At 36.0% G+C, this 21,880-nt stretch overlaps 1 protein-coding gene across 2 annotated transcripts; it reads left to right on the top strand.

The window, feature by feature from the left end:
- Positions 1-591: 591 nt before the first annotated feature.
- On the top strand, positions 592-18,059 carry LOC100921013 (alcohol dehydrogenase class-3). 2 transcript variants are annotated; one of them, XM_003772947.4, is made up of 9 exons: positions 592-734; positions 6,281-6,382; positions 8,251-8,392; positions 8,995-9,082; positions 9,791-10,010; positions 10,224-10,484; positions 11,666-11,801; positions 15,469-15,607; positions 16,472-18,059. In XM_003772947.4, exons 1-9 carry the CDS (start codon positions 723-725, stop codon positions 16,494-16,496), a joined length of 1,125 nt encoding a protein of 374 aa, XP_003772995.1. In that variant the 5' UTR covers positions 592-722; the 3' UTR covers positions 16,497-18,059. The 2 variants fall into 2 exon arrangements, with proteins under 2 accessions (XP_003772995.1, XP_012407489.1); XM_012552035.3 differs by lacking the exon at positions 592-734 and adding an exon at positions 776-876.
- Positions 18,060-21,880: the final 3,821 nt, after the last annotated feature.

Here is a 21,880-nt window from a genome sequence, read left to right as displayed (position 1 = left end):
ACCTCTAGCTCCTGACAGATAGCATTTGTATTCATTCATACTTCTGTAATATTCTTTTATAAAAGCTAATTGATGTTAATTGGTTAAATGGAACTGGAGCACTAATTACTGGGGACAGCACATCAGAATAAAAACCCTGAAAGGGCTATGTAGCTCTGGGGGAGTATGTTTAGTGTCTCCCCATTCGTTTATATCATAAAATGCAAAAAATTCATAATTTCCTTGGAATAAATAAAATTATTTGCATAAACTTTTACAAAAAGGAGAGTGGCTCTTTAAAAAAAAATGGTAAAGTTTCGTTTCAGAAAGTTTGGAAACTTTCTCCTACAATAAATACTTTCTCCTAATGTTGATCCCTAAATTGAGGAGCGGGTGGACAGTTACCCTATAGCATCAGCGGTCACCTTTGGACCAGAAAACAAAAGACATCACCTTTAAAATTTGGCGAAATTACCCAAAAACCAATCAAAACTCCACAAGCCGTAAATGAATAAATCCCTCCCCCCGGAAACAGGCTGGCTTTTACCGAAAAGAACTTGTGGCACTCATCTGGTGATTTAACTGCACCCCCTCCCAGGAGCTGTAGGAAGAGGAGGAGAGAGGCGGCCTCCACGTTGCGCAAGGGGCGGCGCTGCGGCAGGGTACGCACGGCCTCTACCCAGCTGAATTCGGCCGCTACTCCAGGCTACCTCTCGGCTCTGCAGCGTGGAAGGCGGAAGGACATGGCTGGCCAGGTAACTTCTTCGACAGGTGCGCGGTGCTGCTAGGGCCAAGGACCCGTGGAAGGTTCCCGGGAGGCCATCGCGTGCGCGAGCGAGCGGGACAGCAGGCGAAGCGGCCGCAGATGTCCTCTCGCCTTTGGCCTAGATGCTCGCGGTGCGTGAAGGAGGAGGCCGCGGGGCTGGAGGGAAGAGGCTGCGGGGCTGGAGGGAAGAGGCTGCGGGCAAGAGGCAGGAGCGTTTCCCCGACTAAGGCTTCCAGCCCCCAATTTTAGGGAATCATGCGCCTCGGGGCGCTTTGGGATGCTCTGGAGCAGCTGCTACATAGTTTCTGCCTTTCGGAGAAACAAGATTGAACAATAGCTGGAGAGATTGAGCATTCACTAAGTGCTTACTGTGTCAGTCCGCAAGCATTTTTTAAGCTTTTGTTTTCTAAGAGCTTATGAAGGGAAGTAAAAATAGCAAATAGGCATATAAGAAAATATCCAAAAGGACTGTAACTCTCTTTCCGGGAGCTTTGAAAAGGTCTAATGACCGGGGGGCAGTTGTGAAAAGAGAGTATCCCATGCCTGGGGATAACGTGTAACAAAGGCTCGAAAGTAGGAATAAAGTATTTAAAGAAAAAAGCTAGCCTCCCAATTTGTCAGAAAGGGAATCATGTGTAATAAATTACATCGCATAGTAGAAATGGTCCAGATTTTGAAGTCCTCGGACCCAGATTCAAAATCTCTCTGTGTGCCTTGGGCAAGTAATTTAACCTATCCTCTGAACCTCAGTTTCATCTGAAACACGGGGCCCCAAAACTAGGTGATGCAGAAGGTTCCTTCCAGCTCTAAATCTGTGTTGCCTGATGGGAGTAGGGCTTTAAATTCCAAAGGACTTTATTAATTTATCACTAATAATAATAGCTGGGATTTCTATAGGACTTTATAATTTATAAAGACCTCACAATAATTCTTGTGGGACAGGTAACGTATAGCAAAGCTGTTCAAACTATGGGTCCCCACTCTATCTCTTAACTGAATATGGGAGTCCTGAAGTTCAATATATGTTTGATTTGTATACCTATTTTATATACCTATATGTTTAGGGTCAGATAAAAATTTCTCTGGTCAAAAGGGATTGGAAGTGGAAAAAGCTTACGAAGCCCTGGAGTATATCTTACTATCCTCTAAGGTGTTATAAATCTCTAGTTTTTCAACTCCAAAATTATGGCCCTGTGAATAGTTTGTTAGAAAAATCACCAGATTTGGCATCAAAGCATCTGTGTTCAAAGCCTACTTTGGGCACCCTTTCCAGTCTCTTCTAGGTAATTGAGGAGATTAGACTAGATAGCCTCAGGTCCCTTTCAGTTCTTAATGAGCCTTTGAGCCATATAGCAAAGGAAGAAACTGGTTAAGTGATTTTGCTTACCACACAGCACTAAATGGGACTTGAACTCAAGTTCATCCAAGTAGCATCCAAGCATGGTGCTAAGCAGCCATAGGGAAAGAACTTTTGCCTGAACCCTGGCGTGGTCTCAGACGACTTAAAAGTTTCATGGTCTGGATTAGGAGTAAGTATAAGTGGACTTTAGTTAAAGTCTGTCATTAATCAGTTGTATGATTTTGAATAGATCATCCTATTTTAGGACTTCATTTTCCATAAAATGAGAGATACTCTGTTTCCATATTCCCTTAAAGGGCCAGAAATTCTATGACTCTAAAGACTAATACTAGTAGAATTGGCATATATGCATCAAACTGGGATTCATCTCATCAGATGCTCCTTTAGGGTAGGGCCAATTTAAATTTTTTTTGGTCTTTTGTTCAATCAGTACCTAACAGTATCTTTAAATGCTAAATTGAATTCATTTCAAATGGTGACACCAGTGACTAAATTTTGGGACAAGCCTACTGGGATTCCTTTTAGAAACAAAGAATTTATCAAGATATCCATAAACTCGTCTATTTTATGATGGTCAAGCAGAAAAAGACAAGAGTATGATAATTAAAATATTAAAAAAAATCTGCATTCCATCTCTCAAGTTGCTAATTTTCCAAAATATTTCATAAATAATCATTGAGAACTCAGTAAGGCTTTTTGTGTTTTAAACACTCAATAAAAGAATGAAATAAACTCTTAGTTACTGTTAAATAGTTTAAACACAGAGAAGCATATTTGGGAGGGAGGCCATTAACTGTTGGAATCAGGAAAGGCTTCGTGGAAAAGTAATGCATGAGCATATCTTGAAAAAAGAGAGGAATTCTTTAAACCAGATGAAAGGAGGGAGTGAGAGGATTCCAGTTTAAAGACAGGGATAGAAATGGAACATGAGAGATCCAGAAGACCAATTTATCTGGACCATAAAGTACAGAAAGTGTCATGTATAATGAAGCTGGAAAGCAGTTTGGATACAGGTGGTTTAAAAAAAAATTAAAATTAAAATATAGGAATTAGTTAATATTTTATTCTAGTATATAGGTAATCACTGGAGTTTGAGTACCAAAATGACCATAGTCAGATCTGTGCTTAAGAACGAAAAAAAAAATCATCTTGTTAGAGCATTAGGACTGGCTTTTACAACAGTCTGTAGAAGAGAGGGAATGAGGTCTTATACCAGAATAATAGTTCTGTGAATAGAGACAAAAGCATCAGATACAGCAGGATGTGACAACACACTGGATGTGTGAGGTCAATGAGAGTGAGGAAGCAAGGTCATGAACTTGGCAGATGAGAAGTGATTTCTTCAGAAAAAGGAAAGTTTTCAAAATCTTTTTTAAAAATTAATATCCAAAACTATCTCAACATTTAATTGGGAAAAATAAACAAGCAAAAAAAATAATAATTAAAGCTAGAAAAAAGAAAGAGGGAAATTTAAAAGGGGGGTAGGTTTGGAGATTCAGATAGATGAGTTCTGTTTTGAAAAAAAAGTCACTCAAAAAAATTTTTTTAACTTTATAAGCTGGCATCCATTCCTCTTTTAATTAATTTTGCAAAAGTTTATAAAATATCTACCATGTGCCAGACATGGGAATATAAAGGTAGTCTTTAACTGATAAATTTACATTCTACTGAAGCATTATATAGTGGGTATACACATAAGTACAAAATATTTGTACATTACCAATGTATGTAGTAATAAATTTGTAGGGGACTCACTCAGATCATGTAACCTCCAATTATGTTCAGCTATAAGGTACCAAGAAAGCACATGATTGGGATAATTCAGGGATCAACTATAACAGAACATGAGCCAGAATAAGACAAAGGGGCAAATGAATCAATGGGAAAGGACATTTTTAAAGTGAATTGACCAATTCTAAAATGAGGACTAGGGAGAGAAGATGTATTAACTTGATTTGTAGCTGAGTGTAGTATCACAAATTTTTGAAGGGCTGAACATTCTTAACAGACCTTACAGACTTAAGACAGTATGTTTATTTTCCTAAAACTATCATCATTGAGAGGGGGAAAGTGAAGCCTTTTTGAAATAACTCAAAAAAACTTAAATTCTAGGCAAAGATAACAAATAAACTCTAAATTCTGTGCTTTTTAGGTTTCTGTGAGTGAATTCCTAAACCATATAAGGCAATGACTATCTTCTAGGAGGAAAAATACCCAAAAGTACCTGACTTTGAAATTCACTTTTTCTTGCTGCTGTTATTATTTGGTCTAAAGTTTTGGAAACTCCTGGACAATGGAGGAGAAATTCACAATCTTACTAAGATTAGATTTCTACCAATTACTGTATGATGCACTGTCAGCCAAGGGAAAGCCTTATACTTATATTCAACCATGCATTGATAACCACAACCTAAGTTGAATGCAAAATCATTGAACTAAATAAATGAATGAGAAAGCATTTAATAAGTGCTTGCTAATGAGATCCAATCGCTCACAAAAGTACAAGTAATGAAAGTGGGGAGTCATCCAGGATGAATTCACAGGCTCAGGCCATTTCTAGGTTAAGAGGCAAAGCTTTATTATAATACCATAAGGCAGGTAAAGTTCCTAATAAACTCAAAATTAATCAGGAGCTAGTTGTGGGTCCTTATATTAGGAAAGTATTTTAATTGTGTATGTTAGTAAATCCACTGGTGGTTGTGGTCTTCCTATTTATTCAAAATAGCCTCAGGGAAGCTGACAATTCCAGCTTACCCTCGGAATTGTATGAGATAATGGTGGGCATCAGTACAGGATAGCTCTTTCTGTACATAATAATGTCAGCACAAGATAGTTCTACAGGGTCAGCTTGCTCTTCACTGGGACCCACTTAGATACTGGATTATACTCAACCAGAGACATAGTATTTTGCTGGGATCCATTCATCTCATCACTTACTACATGCTGGCACTGTGTTAAGTGCCAGGGATACAAATTGTAAGTGAAACATTCCCTGCCCCCTAGGAGTTTGTTTTATTAAGTAGAAGGAAACAACTTACATATTAAGTGGTGGTAACCAGAGAAAGGACTTTAAATCTGGGAAAGCACTGAGAAGGTAAGTACAACCTTAGGGAAGTCGATAAACAGCCAAGGAAAATGTAGCATTAATTTGGTTGGGAAGGGAGTAGAGCATAGATATCTTGTAGACTTTGTAGCTTTGAGTTTGCAGTTTGGGGCGTTGTTTTTGCTTTAGATATGCAGTAAGCAATGTGTGTTATGTTTCAGAAGCATGTTTGCGTGTGCCATTGTGCTTATCCCCAGACACAGTTGTTTTTAAGCAGGCATTCAGGAATCCTCCTCTGGGATTTTGCTTTGTAGCATACATCCTTCTGAAATGACAAAGAACCCTAACATAGATATTCAAAACTTGTCAGATTTAATACTTAAATTTTTTTTAATGAAAATTCCGAAAGGCTTCCGAAAGAAAATTTCATTAGAAGATTTTTCTGTTTGCTGATCAGCTGACCACAAGCTTACTTCCTTTTTCTTTATTCTTTATTTATTTACTTTATTTCTTTATTCAATGCTATCCAAGTTACTTGTGAATCTGGTTTATTTTCTAAGGATTAGTGTTCATAGACAATATCAGTAATCTCCAAATTCATCATAGTTTTGATTTGTATTTTATTGAGAACTTTTGTCTTTACATCAAAATAATTTCCTACCAGATTAAACCCTCTTTTGTAAAGAAAAACATCAATACATAAATCTTTTCTGATGCCATATACAGCAAAAGTGGTTCTCTTTTGCCTTATTTCCTACCTAGCCTTAAATGGGTATTGCCTCAGAAAAACTGAAAACTGGGAAAGACCTTAGCTTATGAAGATGATGGTCTCACTGCATCAGGGCCATTCCTAGTCTTCTTTATCTATATCTTACCTCCAGAGGAGATATTTGGCTAGGGACTTTGCATAGCCCTGTTTCACTTAAATCCACTTCACTTGTATGTCACCTTCCTGATATCACTGGTTCTCTTCCACAATGAAGGACAAACAACAGTTCTATCTTAGTAGTCTCTCACTTCTCTGTAAGGCAGGTGAAATTTTTTTTTTGTCTTCTCTAGGACCTCCATTGTTCTTTCCTGTAAGATGATTTATTCAAGAGAATAAAAGCTTTCCCTTTCTTCCTTATTTTAGGTTATAAAATGCAAGGCTGCTGTGGCCTGGGAAGCTGGCAAACCTCTTTCTATAGAGGAAATCGAAGTTGCACCACCAAAAGCTCATGAAGTTCGAATTAAGGTAATTACATATCTGTCACTGGCAAAGTTTGGTCCTTGGCCCAACTTTTCTGGATAAGTGATTGAGTTGGGAGCTCTTCAGAGGACAGAATTGGGAGATAAAACAAGGAAAGTAATTTATTTTGGGAATCAACAAAACACTTTTTTTTTTCCCTTTTCTTTTCCCATAGGGCAGCTAGTTAGATCTGCCCACATGGAATATTGGCTTCCTACAGCTTACTTATTTCTTGTGGTGGTTGTAAGAAAAATTTACTCTCTAGAGTCAGCAGACAGTAAGAGGAGGGAACAAGCTAGGCCCTATCCAAGGCACAAGTTCCTTTATCTTTTACTACAATATTCAAAATCATCTTCATCATTGGCCCAATTTGCTGCCCTTGGTATATTCATATATTTACATAAAAAACATAACATATATGTTGAGTGACTTAAAAACCCCAGGCAGAATTTCTGGGTAATAAATAATCAATTTACTAATTAAGCTAGTTGGTTATAAATTGATGGTTAGTGGTCTTTCTGAATAATCAAAGACAAAACCATAGAGATCCCTGAATGCTGAAGTACTTTTAGAAGGGGAGGTTTTATTTTTTGTTACCCTGACAGGTAAAAAAATCAACCTAATTGGTGAACAATTAATGAAGGGATGGACTTCCAAATGAGGACGTGAGCTGAAAGCTCCCACCTTCAGCTCCTCCTGCTGAAAATATGGCTTGATCATGTGCCTGGGCTGCCTCTAGCATTCTGGATAGGAAAATTCATCTCTATTCAGGCTACTCTAATTGGTTTTCTCTTTTGTAAACTGAGTTCTCCGAGACTGCTGTGGAGAGACACAAGGCCATAGGGTCAGTGCTTTGGGATTGGAAGGTACTTAGACTAGATTTTGTTTACACTATAAGCAAAAACAAGGACCCCTAATTAGGTGGGATCCACCCAAGATCATGGAACATACACCCTGAAAACTAGGCCAATCTCATCTATCATCAGCCTTGTCCTGCGACTATCTGAATGACCCAGTCAGTCCTTGAATGAGGAAATATAAAGGTTTTTCTTAATCCTGATTTAATAAATGGTTATTAATAAAATAGAAAAATAATCACTTCTCTCCATGTTATAGTGTATGTGAGGAGTATGAAAAGTTAGGTTTCCATAGATATAAGGATGAAGAGAGAATTGAAATGTCTTGTTAAGGTAATGTCTCCAGCCAATCACCATGTAAGTCATGGCTAAACAAGACAATTCTTGAGAGAGAAGTTCAGCCTAAAGAGTTCCAAACCAGCTAAGGACATTGACAGGCACAACCCTTTTTGACATATGGAATAAGCTAATAAAAAAGTTTATAAATCCAACCAAATGTAACTAACTTAGATTATAAATCCAACTCCTCCACACTTTGAAGAGAGAAGTAAGGACAGAACTAATGTATAAAGCTTATTCCCACTTCAGTATTCTGTGGGTGTCTCACCAGTGAACACACTTGTTTCTCATGAGATTCGCCAAATAAAAGATTTTTCTTTCATTTTAAAAGAGCATTGGTTGGGGCAGCTGGGTGAGGCAGTGGATAGAGCTGGAGAAATAAAGGAAAAAAGTGAAATAATTCCTGCGCTGAAGGGACTTATATTCTGTCAAAAAAAAGGAAGTGGAGCAATGATTCCAGAGGAACCAGCTACTTAATATTTGTGAAACCTTGACAACTCCACATCTCCATTTTCTCATCTGTAAAATGAAGATGTTAAATTTAATAGCCTTTAAAGGCTTCTTCAGCCCTAAGAATATGATAAAAATCGAGGAAACATCTTTTCTTATATGTATTCCGAGTTGCCTACACACATGCATAGACTAATCCACATTCTGTTTCTCTGAATATCCTGACAGATTCTTGCCACTGCTGTTTGCCATACTGATGCTTATACTCTGAGTGGAGCAGATCCAGAAGGATATTTTCCAGTGATTTTGGGACATGAAGGAGCTGGAATTGTGGAGAGTGTTGGTGAAGGAGTAACTAAGCTTCAACCAGGTAGATTCGTGATTAGATACTTGAATTCCTTGGCTTGTTGCTATAAGAAAATCACTTCTACAGTCAGCTGCCTCCACCATTCATTGAGCAAGAGATTGCCTGCTCAGTGACTTGTCAAGATTGATCTCACTCTTCATTTGGCAAATATAAGACTTTTTGTTCTCTGATTTCACAGACCACTGCTTCTCTGAAATTGTTTGAAGACCCTAAACCAGCTTTGTTACAAATTGTTCTTGTTTAAAAACTTATTAATAGCTGATTTTTTTTAAAAAAGATACTTTAGCAAAGTTAACTTTTTTATCATCAGTGTTCTGAAGTCTCTGTCCTGAGATTATTACAGAGATAAAAAACAGCACATTTAGTACATGGGAGGAAAAGGAGAAAGAAGAAGAAGATTATGATGCATATCAAGCACTTAACATTGTTGGCTTTGACTTCTTTTCTCAACTCCTTTTGTTTTTTTCAGTCCAGCCAAAATTAAATAAAAAGTTGAGACAGTAATGCTTTTTTTCTTTAAACTTTAATAAGAGATGCAAGATTTTTTTTATTAGGAAATAGAATCTCTCCACTAAAAATGCTTATTATTTCCATCTGTTTCCCAGGTGACACTGTCATCCCACTTTACATCCCACAGTGTGGAGAATGCAAATTTTGTAAGAATCCTAAAACAAACCTTTGCCAGAAGATAAGGTTGGTATCATTACAGTTTATGTATATTTTTAATATTTTTTCCTTCCCTTCTCCTCACCCCTTCCCCTAGACCACAAGTTGGTAAGAAATGACCAGCAGGATGATTTCAGAAAGTCCTGGAGAGACTTACATGAACTGATGCTAAGTGAAAAGAGCAGAACCAGATCATTGTACACTTCAACAACAATACTATATGGTGATCAGTTCTTATGGATTTGGCCCTCTTCAACAATGAGATGAATCAAATCAGTTCCAATAGAGCAGTAATTAACTGAATCAGCTACACCCAGCGAAAGAACTCTGGGAGATGACTAAGAACCATTACGTAGAATTCCCAATCCCTATATTTTTGCCCACCTGCATTTTTGATTTCCTTCACAGGCTAATTGTACAATATTTCATACTCCGATTCTTTTTGTACAGCAAAATAACAGTTTGGACATGTATATTTTATATTTAATTTATACTTTAACATATTTAACATGTATTGGTCATCCTGCCATCTAGGGGAGGGGGTGGGGGGAAGGAGGGGAAAAATTGGAACAAAAGGTTTGGCAGTTGTCAATGCTGTAAAATTATCTATGCATATAACTTGTAAATAAAAAGCTATTAAAAATTTAAAATATATACATATATTTTTTCCCCTGATCTCTCAAGGATTTTATGAAATTCTGCTTTATCCTTTATTTTCCTTTTTCTTTTCTTTAGAGTTACCCAAGGGAAAGGATTGATGCCTGATAATACAAGCCGGTTTACCTGTAAAGGGAAGCAAATTTTTCATTTCATGGGGACCAGCACATTTTCTGAATACACAGTGGTGGCTGATATTTCTGTGGCTAAAATTGATCCTTTGGCCCCTCTGGATAAAGTTTGCCTGCTGGGTTGTGGCATTTCAACTGGTTATGGTGCTGCTATCAACACTGCCAAGGTAAGAGGATAGTCCATCTTAATTTCTCATCCAAAAAAATAAAAGTTGCCTTTTAGCCTGGTCAATTTTGTGCCATGCCCAGCATTTTAAAAGAGATATATCCCATCAGGGACATTACTGTGCCTATTAGTAAAGATAAAGCTGGCTTGGTTTGTTTTGAAAGCTGGTGTTTTAAATTTATTTGGGCTCTCACGAGATCTCTTGTTCATCCAGGTGGAGCCTGGTTCTACGTGTGCCATCTTTGGCCTGGGAGGTGTTGGCTTGGCTGTGATCATGGGCTGCAAGGTGGCAGGGGCTTCCCGCATCATTGGGGTAGATATCAACAAAGACAAATTTGCAAAGGCTAAGGAGTTTGGAGCCACCGAATGTATTAACCCTCAAGATTTCAAGAAGCCAATCCAGGAAGTGCTGGTAGAAATGACTGATGGTGGAGTTGACTTTTCTTTTGAATGTATTGGTAATGTTGGAGTCATGGTAAGTGTGTTTATCTTCATTTTCTCTTATATGGTAGTGAAGTTTTTGTTTGTTTTTATATTGCTTCCTTAATAATTCAGACAGTGAGATAATAGAGTGTCAGACTTCAAATAAGCTACATCCCACCCCTAATATTTTTCATAAATCTTGGGCAAGTCATTTAATTTTTTAACCTTCATTGATAAAATGGAGACATACATACCCATGGTACCAGTCTCTCAGGCTCCATTGAGACAATGTTTATAAAATATTTTCCATACTTTAAGATATTTAAATGCTAGTTGTTATTGATCTATACATCAATAAGCATAAACATCTATTATGTGCCAGAGATGCTGCTAGGTGCTGGATTATATTGATATGTTAAAAATTTATATATTAATAATAGCTTAGGTTGAAATTCTCTGATTTGTAAGAAGATAATCCCTTATTACAATTAAATAGGTTTTTAATGATTTGGGCCACAGTAGCTAAATGATAAAAAAGTAGGAAAGAATAGTTAAAGAAAGTATTTCCTTATACCTAAAATGACTCAAACAACTTTATTAAGATAATAGTATATAATATGATATAATAAATATATAAATATCAAGTATTGTATATGTGTATAAAATACATAGAAATATGTGCATTTATGTATAAATATGTGCACGTATATGGTAGGCCAAGATTGAAACAAACCAAAAAAACCAAACTAACCCAAAGTAACTAGGAATAGTAAACTAACCCTTGCTTAACTTAGTGCTCCAACATGCTTGTTAAATAAGTGACAAGCTTTTAGAGATTCAAGGTAAAATTTTTAAATGAGAAAGGTAGAAGAGAAGTGAGGTTAAGTTTTTCAGGGTGTTTTTTTTGCTGTTTTTTGTCTTTTTAAAATCATATTTAACATTTGCAGTAAAACTTCAGTTTTATAGATTGTGAATCAGTGCTAGACTACTTCATTTGAATTAAGAAATTATATTTTAAAATAATGAATATCTAATGGATTTTGAAAGGTTGTTTGTTTTACTTAAACATGTTTTAAGGGTTTTTTTATTTTTAAAAAAAGACTTATCTTCTTCAATGGAGGTCTTCCTTACCCCACCCCATAACATATAATTCCTGCAAGTTTCTGAAATTCCTCACTGTGTACATCACTTCATTTCCTACTCTACTTTGCGTCTCCACTTCTGGATCTCCAGCGAGCAGCCCTGGAAGCTTGCCACAAAGGATGGGGAGTCAGCGTGGTGGTTGGCGTAGCTGCTTCAGGTCAGGAGATCTCCACTCGTCCATTTCAGCTGGTAACGGGCCGTACTTGGAAAGGGACAGCCTTTGGAGGTAATTCATTTCTGTGAACCCATTTTGAGTACTTGCCATATCAAAATTTAATCCCAGAAAATTAAATCCCAAGATTTAATCCCAGCAAACATGCTTTAGAGATCACCTTTCCCCACTGTCACTTGGTATGTGCAAATTTAACACCAGCCAAAGCACACTAAATCTTTTTTTTTTTTAATTTAATGCAATATCAGTGAAAATACTAAACATTCACTTTGTAAAACTACACAAAAGCATAATGAAATTTATATGGAAAATCAGGCAAAAAATATTTTTTAAGAATGACTTTGATCAAATAAGACATTTTGATTATTACAAGTACCCAAATTAACTGTAAAGGACATATGGAGAAAGATGCTATTTGTATCCAGAGAAAGAACTGGTAAATAGAAGCATGCATAGAATAATCATATTCATATTTATATATACTTGCATGCATGCATACTTACATATGTATATGTATACATATGTACCTATTTGTGTCTAATGGTAACTATTTCTAGAGTAGGGAGGGGAAGGAAGAGGGAGAATGAAAAAAATAAATTTATATATGATAATTGCTGTATATTTAAAAGGAATTTTATATATAATATATAATGATATTAAAAAGAGTTGTACATATAACAGATTTGCATTTTCATGTGCAATCATCTTTTTTTATTATGCTATGTTGTGGAAATACTTGTATCCAATGAATTTTTTAAATTCAAATCAAATTTTAATTTTAAAATAAAAAAAATTTAAATTCAAATTAAATTCATTTTATACCCTTAAAAAAAAAAAAAAGAAACATTGAAGGAAAAGCTGTTAAAAATGGTCTTGAATTCCTCACTTAAAGCATATTATAGAATTATAAACTTCATAACTATATGGTGCTGAAATAACTGTTTGGACATGTATACTTATATTGTATTTAATTTATATTTTAACATATTTAACATGCATTGGTCAACCTGCCATCTGGGAGAGGGGATGGGGGAAGGAGGGGAAAAGTTGGAACAAAAGGTTTGGCAATTGTCAATGCTGTAAAATTACCCATGCATATGATTTGTAAATAAAAAGTTATAATAATAGGAAAAAAAAAACTATATGGTGCTGGGCCAAAACATCAACTGATTAGAATAGATAAAGCCAGCATCCAAACAAATATATCATAAATGGTTAGTGCCTGATAGATAATCCTTTAGAAAATAAGATCTGGGGAAAGGATTGTTGAGAATAGGCTGTCTTATTAAATACCAGCTTGATAATAGATTTAAACAAAAATTATTAAAAATGTAGAAGAAAATAGACTGCTACAGCAAGTCAGTAATGGGATTTTTTTTTTATTATTCAAAAATAGGGAGCCTTATTAAGGAAAAAAAATATTTGAATACTTCAGAATAAAAACAAATAATTTTTTTTTAAAAAAAGGGGGCAACTAGGTGGCGCAGTGGATAGAGCACCAGCCCTGAAGTCAAGAGGACCTGAGTTCAAAAGAAATAGCCATCACTTTGTTGATGGCAGTAAACTTCAAAACGCCATTGCCTCCCTAACACCCCCAGGATCAAATATATTTTCTGTTTTATATTCAAAGCTTTTTTGTAATTTACCCCTCCCATCTACCTTTCCAGTATTTTTTACCTTACTTCCCTCCATATAATCCTAACTCCTGGCAGTTCTACAAACAGCTCTGGACATCTCTCTCCCATGCCTGAAATGCTCTCCCTTCTTATCTGCCCCACTTACCTTCCCTGACTTCTCACAAGTCTCAGCCAAAGTCCCACCTTCTACAAAAAGACTTCCCCACCTCTTCTTAGTGCTAGTGCCTCCTTTTGAGACTACCTCCAATTTATCTTTTCTGTGTCTTGTTTGGACTTACTTGTTTGCACATTCTCTTATCCATTAGACTGAGAGATCCTTTAGAGCCTATCTTTTGTCTTTCTATGTATCAGCAGCTCTTAGCACAGTGTTTGACTATAGGTACTTTAATAAAATTCAGGCTGACTGACAATCTATTATCTCACTGTTAAGAGGCAAGCATGCCTTGGTCATCTGGAGTCATGGCAGATCGTTATGTTGATCAGAGTTCTCAAATCTTTCAGAACTATTTTTGAGATATTTAAAATTATTCAAAATCATTTTTACTGTGCTGTGGTTACTGTATGAATTGTTCTTCTGCTTCCTGAAATTCACTCTTATCAGCATCTATAAATCTTCCAAGGTTTCTCCAAAACCATTTATTTCATCATTTCTTACTACAATAATTTCATATATCTTCATAATACCATAATTTGTTCATCCAATCTCAGATAATGGAAACCCACTAAGTTTGGTTCTTTGCCTGGCAATTTCCATTTAATATAGGGTATGATCCGAGTGACTGCTCTAGAATCTGTTCTGAAACTAAGAGGGTCAGAAGGCATTTTTAGGAAAATACTGAAATGGAAGGTGAGGAATTCATAGCTGACAAACTATCATCCCCTTCCTTCTTCAGTTTTGTGTAGCTGCCTCATATTTTGCTTCTCAAATTTTGAGTGATTGTCATCTATTTAAGTGTAGATCTTAAAGCTGAGGAAGTCGTGATAAGAAATTAAATCTAACCATGTCCTTTTCCCTTTTCCCTCCATTTCATTATTTTAATTGCCTCCCCTCCTTAAATCACACACAAATACACACATACACACACACACACACATACCCTTAGATTATTTAAGCATCCTCTCAGGCTATCCAGACAGTAGTTGAATAAAAATCTCAGATCATTATCCCTTCTCATCAACTACTTCATTTATTTGTGGCAGTCAAAAATGCTAATCTTTTCTTGATATGGCATAGTGTCCCATAGGAGCAAGGCGATAATCCAGCTATGTTCTGTTCTAGGCAGACCATAATTATGCTATTGAGAAGAGAGTTATTAATCCAGCCATTCTTTATTAAAGGCTGCTTATTTACAAGGTACTGTTCTAGGAGCTGGTGATAACAATTACAAAAAAGAAGCAATCCCTACTCTCAAGGAGTTGACATTCTAATAATGGTGAAGGGACTTGGAATTTTGCCAAAAGAGGATCAGTTTAAGGAACTGAGGGTATTCAGCCTCGATGAGAATCCCAGAAGTTCAGAAGTGGAAAGACTTAAATAGAAAAGAAAACTGGTCAAACTAATCAAACCCATTCTCAGAAAAGAATCCTTTTTTTTCCTCATCTCCTAGAAGTGGTCTTTGAAGGCCTTCAGTGAATGGGGAATCCTCTTTTTCTTGATGCATAAGAAAAAACTGGGGGGTAGAGAAAGATTGGAGGTTGCATCCAAAGTTGTAACATGGAATCCGGATTTCTTATTTTGCTAGTTCCAAACGGTAAAAAGCCAACAGAGAAAATTAGAACTGTGTCTCAGGAGACAGTGTTTTTAAAACCAGAAAAGTCTTAAAGCGGAGAATGGCTGACCACTTGTTGATTATTAGTGTTACAGAGAGGTTTTGTTCAGATGTGGGTTTGTCTAGATGCCTCAGAGGTTTTAGGATTCTTTGAAATGTTAAGACATTTTGATAAATCTTGAAGTCCATTAAAGGAGAAGATTTGTTCTGCTAGCCAAATGGTCTGTTTCCTACTGCCTGTACACACAAACCATCTTTCCCTATCCAGAGTTCACTTGAATTCAATCATTTCATTTCTCTTTTGATTACTATTAGGATGGAAAAGTGTAGAAAGTGTTCCAAAATTGGTGTCTGAATACATGTCAAAGAAGATTAAAGTTGATGAATTTGTGACTCACAACCTGCCTTTTGAACAAATTAATGAAGCCTTTGAGTTGATGCACACAGGAAAGAGGTAAATGTTTGCCATGGCTGGGTCACAAAATATAGTAATTAATGAGGAATCAGGGGAGGGACTTGAGATTCAGGATAGGAAATAAAATAATGTCTTTGAAGTTTCAAAAATGCCTAGCTTAGGCACTCATTCTTGCAGTAATGTAAAATAAATCTTTCCTACATTAAAAAAAGTCATTGATCAAGAATTTGGGGGTCATATTTTACTGGCATTTCTATAAGCTGAGGAAATCACAACTTGCTATCTTTTATCCTCCACATGGAAAGAGCATAAAACAGGAGTAGATAAACTAAGCATGGATACCTACCCCCGGGTGACTCCTAAGGAAAGTGCTTTGCCCTCCTATTCCTTTCAAAATTTTGTCACCCATATTTAAAATGTATAGAACTGCTTGCCATCTGGGGGAGGGGGTAGAGGGAGGGAGGGGAAAAATCAGAACAGAAGTGAGTGCAAGGGATAATGTTGTAAAAAATTACCCAGGCATGGGTTCTGTCAATAAAAAGTTATAATTATTAAAAAAAAAAATTTGTCACCACCTGTCTGCCCTCTCCTCCCCTTCCCACTAAGCATCCACAGACATCACTTGGCCAAATTGATGATGCTTTGGCCTGTAGAAATTACTGACCTGACAAAATTTCTACGTCAGCTACATCTTTTCTCTTTATGCAACAAAAGGGCCTTCTGTTCCATGCCCTACTCTTCCTTATTTGGGGGAGGGAAATAACATTTCTCATCATCAATAGTTTATGAACTATAATACCAAACACTTTTAAAGACAATTTCAGTAACTCAGTGTGTGGGAGAGGGGGAAACATGTTTTTTTAATTTGTGGTCAATAATGCTGAATTGTTTCTTTTTCTCTAGCATTCGAAGTGTGTTGAAGATGTAAATGCTGAGAGCAGAATGTGATCATATCTAAGCTACTTGAGCCTCTCTGTATTAATAGACATAAAGCTGAAGAGTGACGAGCACTTCCTCCTGCTTTAGTTATCTGATCTTGTGAATAATAATTTTATATAATTCATGATATAACTGTTGAATGTCAGTAGGATCACAGATCTATTTTCTCATCTTTACAGGGATTTTTATTGATCTAATTATAGGTTGCTTTGAGATAAAATGATTTCTCCACTGCTGTTTTTGTAAAAGCTTTGTTTTTATTCTCATATCTTGCTAAAGGAGACATTGTAGTCTAGTGTATAGAGAAGCAGCCTTAAAAGTTGGAAATTTTGCTGCTGACATATACTAGCTTCAGTGTTTCCAGCAATTCTTTGACAATAAATTACAAATAATAATGATGGTGGTGGTACTAACTAGCATTTATGTAGCAGTTTAAGATTTACAGGCCACTTAACAAATAATCTCATTTGATCCTCACAACAACCTGAGAGGTAAGTTAGGAAACTAAGGCAGACAGGTTAAGTGACTTACCCAGGGCTATACAGCTAGTAAGTGTCTATGGCAGTATTTGAACTCTTGTCCTTCTGATTCCAAATCTGGTACCCTATGCACTATGGAACCACCTGCTTATTTAGAAATTTAGAAAGGGCCATAGAAATTATCTAGCCCAATTCTGATCCCTTTACAAACGAAGAAACAAAAGTGATGCAATGGAGTTAGAGATTCTGGGTTCAAATCCCACCTCTGCCAGTGTATTAGCTATTAATCTTGGATAAGTCATGTCAGGGCTGGACTAGATAACCTCTAAGGTCCCTTTATAATTATATGACCTTTTGATAAGTTTGATTTTTAAATAGGGTGAAGTCAAGGGATCAAAATGAACAAGACATGAAGCTAGTTCCTAAGCCTGCCCCAATAAAAATGAAAGAGCTGAAAGGGACCTTGAAGGCCATCAATTTCAACTGCCACCTTTTACATGTGAGGAAACTAAGACACAGTGAAGTTAATGTTCTCGTGGCTATTAAGGATCTGAATTGGCATTTGAATACAGGCATTTTTAACTTCCAAGTCACAACAACAGCTTATAGCAGGGACTAAAGTTATCATTTAAGTTACTGAAGGTATCCAAGTGACCTAACCACACTACCAATATGGTACCACACCAGCTTTTGAGATATGGTCCCCCAAGATCAATAGCAGAAAGCTTGTATTCCTAGTCTGACTTTCCTAAGATTGATGGAACAGGGCTTTCTCAAGTCCTTAGCAAGATTCTTCTTTAAAAATATATGAAGACATTTTCTACTAGACTCATTAAAAATATTACTGGTGACTGTGTTCCTTTGATATATGTTTCTCACGGCTCACGAACTTGGTTTGGCTTTTTTTTTAAATTAAGAATTTATAAGTATGCAGATGGTACTCAATAGCTGGTATACTTACTTGCAAGCCATTCTCTCAAAATAAAAGAATTTTTTAGTTATACTGAATTAAAACAAATATTGGTTCTATGGGAGGAGTGTTAATTCAAAGGCAAATAAATTTTTTAGTTATGCTGAATTAAAACAAATATTGGTTCTATGGGAGGGGTGTTAATTCAAAGGCAAATATTCAAATCATTCATGAAAATAAAAATTAGCTCAATCAGGTCATTATATTTTACTAAGAACTTAGATTCAACAACTTCTGACAAAAATAAAAGATAATAAACTTTAAAATTTATTAAATATATATTCAGCATATAAAAAATATTAAAAAATATATTTATATATACCCAGGGCTAAAGTTTATGAGAAAGCTAAAATGAACACAGGATGGACCAATAAAAAAAAATACATTTTCCAAATACTGGTCCTATTAGACCAGTTTGGCTAAAATTGAATCTCCTGGTTGAGCAGAGAGCTATAAGAATCTAGGTCCCCCCAACAGGATGATTTCAGAAAGGCCTGGAGAGACTTACACGAACTGATGCTGAATGAAATGAGCAGGACCAGGAGATCATTATATACTTCAACACCAATACTTGATGATGACCATTTCTGATGGACCTGGCCATCCTCAGCAACGAGATCAACCAAATCATTTCCAATGGAGCAGTAATGAACTAAGCCAGCTATGCCCAGAGAAAGAACTCTGGGAGATGACTAAGAACCATTACATTGAATTCCCAATCCCTATATTTATGCCCACCTGCATTTTTGATTTCCTTCACAAGCTAATTGTACAATATTTCAGAGTCTGATTCTTTTTGTACAGCAAAATAACGTTTTGGTCATGTATACTTATTGTGTATCTAATTTATATTTTAATATATTTAACATCTACTGGTCATCCTGCCATCTAGGGGAGGGGGTGGGGGGGTAAGAGGTGAAAAATTGGAACAAGAGGTTTGGCAATTGTTAATGCTGTAAAGTTACCCATGCATATATCCTGTAAATAAAAGGCTATTAAATAAAAATTAAAAAAAAAGAATCTAGGTCCCCAGCCTAGTCCAAGTTTCAAGATCAAGCAATGAAAAAAGTACTTTGTAAATGTCAGGCTTTCCTAGATACTGAAGATAAAAAGGTAAATAATTCCTATTCTTAAGAAGCTTTTGTTCTATTGGGGAGAAAGCATACATATAAAAGTATGTATGGAATAAATTTGAGAGCCAAAGAATGCTAACTGCTGGAGGATCCGGATAGCTTTAGGTACAAGTTAGTACTAGAAATGCATCTTGGAAGAGAAAAGGGATTCTGCCAGTCAGAGATAACAAGGAGATTCATTCCAAGGAATGCACTGTGCATTTGGGAATGACCAGTACAAAGGTATGGAGATGGGAAATTGACTGGTTTGTGAGGAACAGAAAGAAAGCTGCCTTGAGAAAGAATAAGGTTACAAGTGAACATGGAGCTCTTCGAGACAGAAAAACCCATACACTCACAAAATTACCCCTAAGTAAGAAGCAGTCACAGACTGTTTTATTATATTATTTACAATAACATAGTAACTAGTGCCTCCAAGTTGTTTTCTGTTTCAGTTTTGTATTTTTTTTCCCAAACTTCCAATATACCACCAACTTTCCAGTCATCCAGATGTGATTCTGGATCCTCACTCTCACCCCCCACACCAAAGGTTGTCAATTTATACCTTATTAACATTTCTCAAAATTATCTTCTTCCATCTACCTTGATGCAGGTTCCCATGACCTGAACCACTGCAATAGGGTGCTAAGTGTGTCAACCTGCTTCAACTCTCTCCTCACTTCATACTCACACACACACAAACACACAACCCAAGCAGTATCTTATCACCTTCAGGAATAAAATATAAAATCCTGATTTTTGACAAAGTCTTTTATGAGGTGCTCTTCACACCTTTCCAGTCTTCTTACACCTTAACCTAAACCCCTATGTATACTGAGATTTCCTTTCTATTTCTTAAGATACTCCTTCAGACTCAGCATTTTCATTGGCTGTTCCCCCTACATGTTCTCCCTCCTTATCTCCACCTCCTGGACTTCCATAGCTTCCTTCAAGTTCCATATAAAATCCCAACTTCGCTAGGAAATCTTTTGTGATCTCTTAATTCAAGTATCTTTACTCATTAGTTGGTTATTTCCAATTTATCTTATATATAGCCTATTTATACAAAATTATTTGTACTCTTGCCTCCCCTATTAGAGGTCTTTGAGAAGAGAGACTATTTTCCTTCGTTCTTTATATCCCTAGAGCTGAGAGAAATGATTATTAATAATCAGTTAATATTGGAGGAGCTCCATATTCTCCTTTTCTATTTCCTCATTTAATTACTAGGTCAAAGCAACCTCTGAAGGACAGGCTGATGATGAGATTGGATTAAATCTTGGGCAAGACCCCATCCAAGTGGAAAAGCTTAGTTCTGATTAAGGGGTAAAAACCATTTTAGGGAATTCTGGCCCATTGTTCAACTGCAACAGTGGTATGGATGGAGAATAGATGCTTTTCTATGGATTGCTCATACAAAAGAACTGAATGTGGAAATAAGTCTATAAAAAAGTGGCATGAGCAAAGTCAAGATTCCCACTACCCCTCATTAGAATAATCCCACTTCATTATAACATTCATTCTTTCATTAATTGTTAACCAGAATTCATTGCTGTCAGGAACACTCAGTCTCCAAGGATATTTAAATCTTCAGTGTCTTCCCCTCCCCCTCAGGGTTATCATTGGTTTATGAAAGAAAACCACTGGTCTCAATCTATTAATTATTTACTAGCCATAATTAATAAATTTATTGTTAATTACCCAGAAATTATGTCTCTTGGACTTTTCATTTATTACAGTGCTCAGGACAGTGCCTGGAAAATAGTTAATGCTTAATAAATGTTTATTGACTGGTTGATGTTACCACCATTTTCCAATATTAAAATAGAAGCATACTTTGTGTTTTGTCCCTACAAATATGTTACTTTCTAATATAATGCCATTAAATGTCTTTTTATCTTTATAATTAATGTTTTCTTCAAAGGTTTACCTTCTTTCCCTCTTACCTCCTCCCAATTTTGCCCAACAAATTCCCATATTGGTGATATCCAAAAAATGTCTCATTCTCTTATTTTGAGTCCATCACTTCTCTATCCAGAGATAGATAGCCTATTTCATCTTGAATGAAGATGGTTAGTCATTTTAATCATCAGCCTAAGTCTTTGAAAGTCATTTGACTTTACAATATTGTCTTTGTATAAATTGTTCTGGTTCTGCTCACTTCACTCTGCATCACATCATGCAAATTCTCCCATAGTTTATTTACATGTTTTCTTCAAGGACCAATAATAATTCAGCAGAAGCTGAACATTATGCAATGATCAAGTATGACAGACTTAGTTCTTCTCAGCAATAAAATGATCCAAGATAATTCCAGAAGACTTATAATGGAAAATACTATCCACCTCTAATGAAAGAACTATGGAGTCTGAATGCAGATTGAACCATTGTTTTATTTGGGGTTTTGTTTCTTTTTTTGCCTTGTGGTTTTTTTCCTTTTGTTCTTTTTCTTCTTTCACAACATGACTATTGTGGGAATATGTTTAACACAATTGCACATTTTTAACCTATATCAAATTGCTTGCTGTCTTTGGGAGGGGGGCAGAAGAGTAGAGGAAGAGAAGGAGAAAAATTTGGAATTTAAAACCTTATAAAAAAGAATGGTAAAAAACTGCCTTTATATATGATTGGAAAAAAATACTATTTACAAATAAATACATACTATCACAATAAAAAAAAAAAGTTCTGCTGAAAGGGGATGAATGTCTTTGTAGAGGCATATAGTAGATTGTATGTTGCCAAGTTCCATAGCTTTTTTACCCTAATTTCTTTTGTCCCTGGTTAATGTTTGAACTGAGTCTAGAGCTATTAA

This window comes from Sarcophilus harrisii, chromosome 6 (genome assembly GCF_902635505.1).
Source record: "Sarcophilus harrisii chromosome 6, mSarHar1.11, whole genome shotgun sequence".
In the NCBI taxonomy this organism is placed as follows: Eukaryota; Metazoa; Chordata; class Mammalia; order Dasyuromorphia; family Dasyuridae; genus Sarcophilus; species Sarcophilus harrisii.
The sequence above is the reverse complement of the archived record's forward strand: the minus strand, read 5'-3'. Positions and strand labels throughout refer to the sequence as shown.

Coding starts and splice junctions, on each gene's coding strand:
- LOC100921013 (XM_003772947.4), top strand. Junction 9,083..9,790: donor AACCTTTGCCAGAAGATAAG/GTTGGTATCATT, acceptor TCTTTTCTTTAG/AGTTACCCAAGGGAAAGGAT. Junction 15,608..16,471: donor TTGATGCACACAGGAAAGAG/GTAAATGTTTGC, acceptor CTTTTTCTCTAG/CATTCGAAGTGTGTTGAAGA.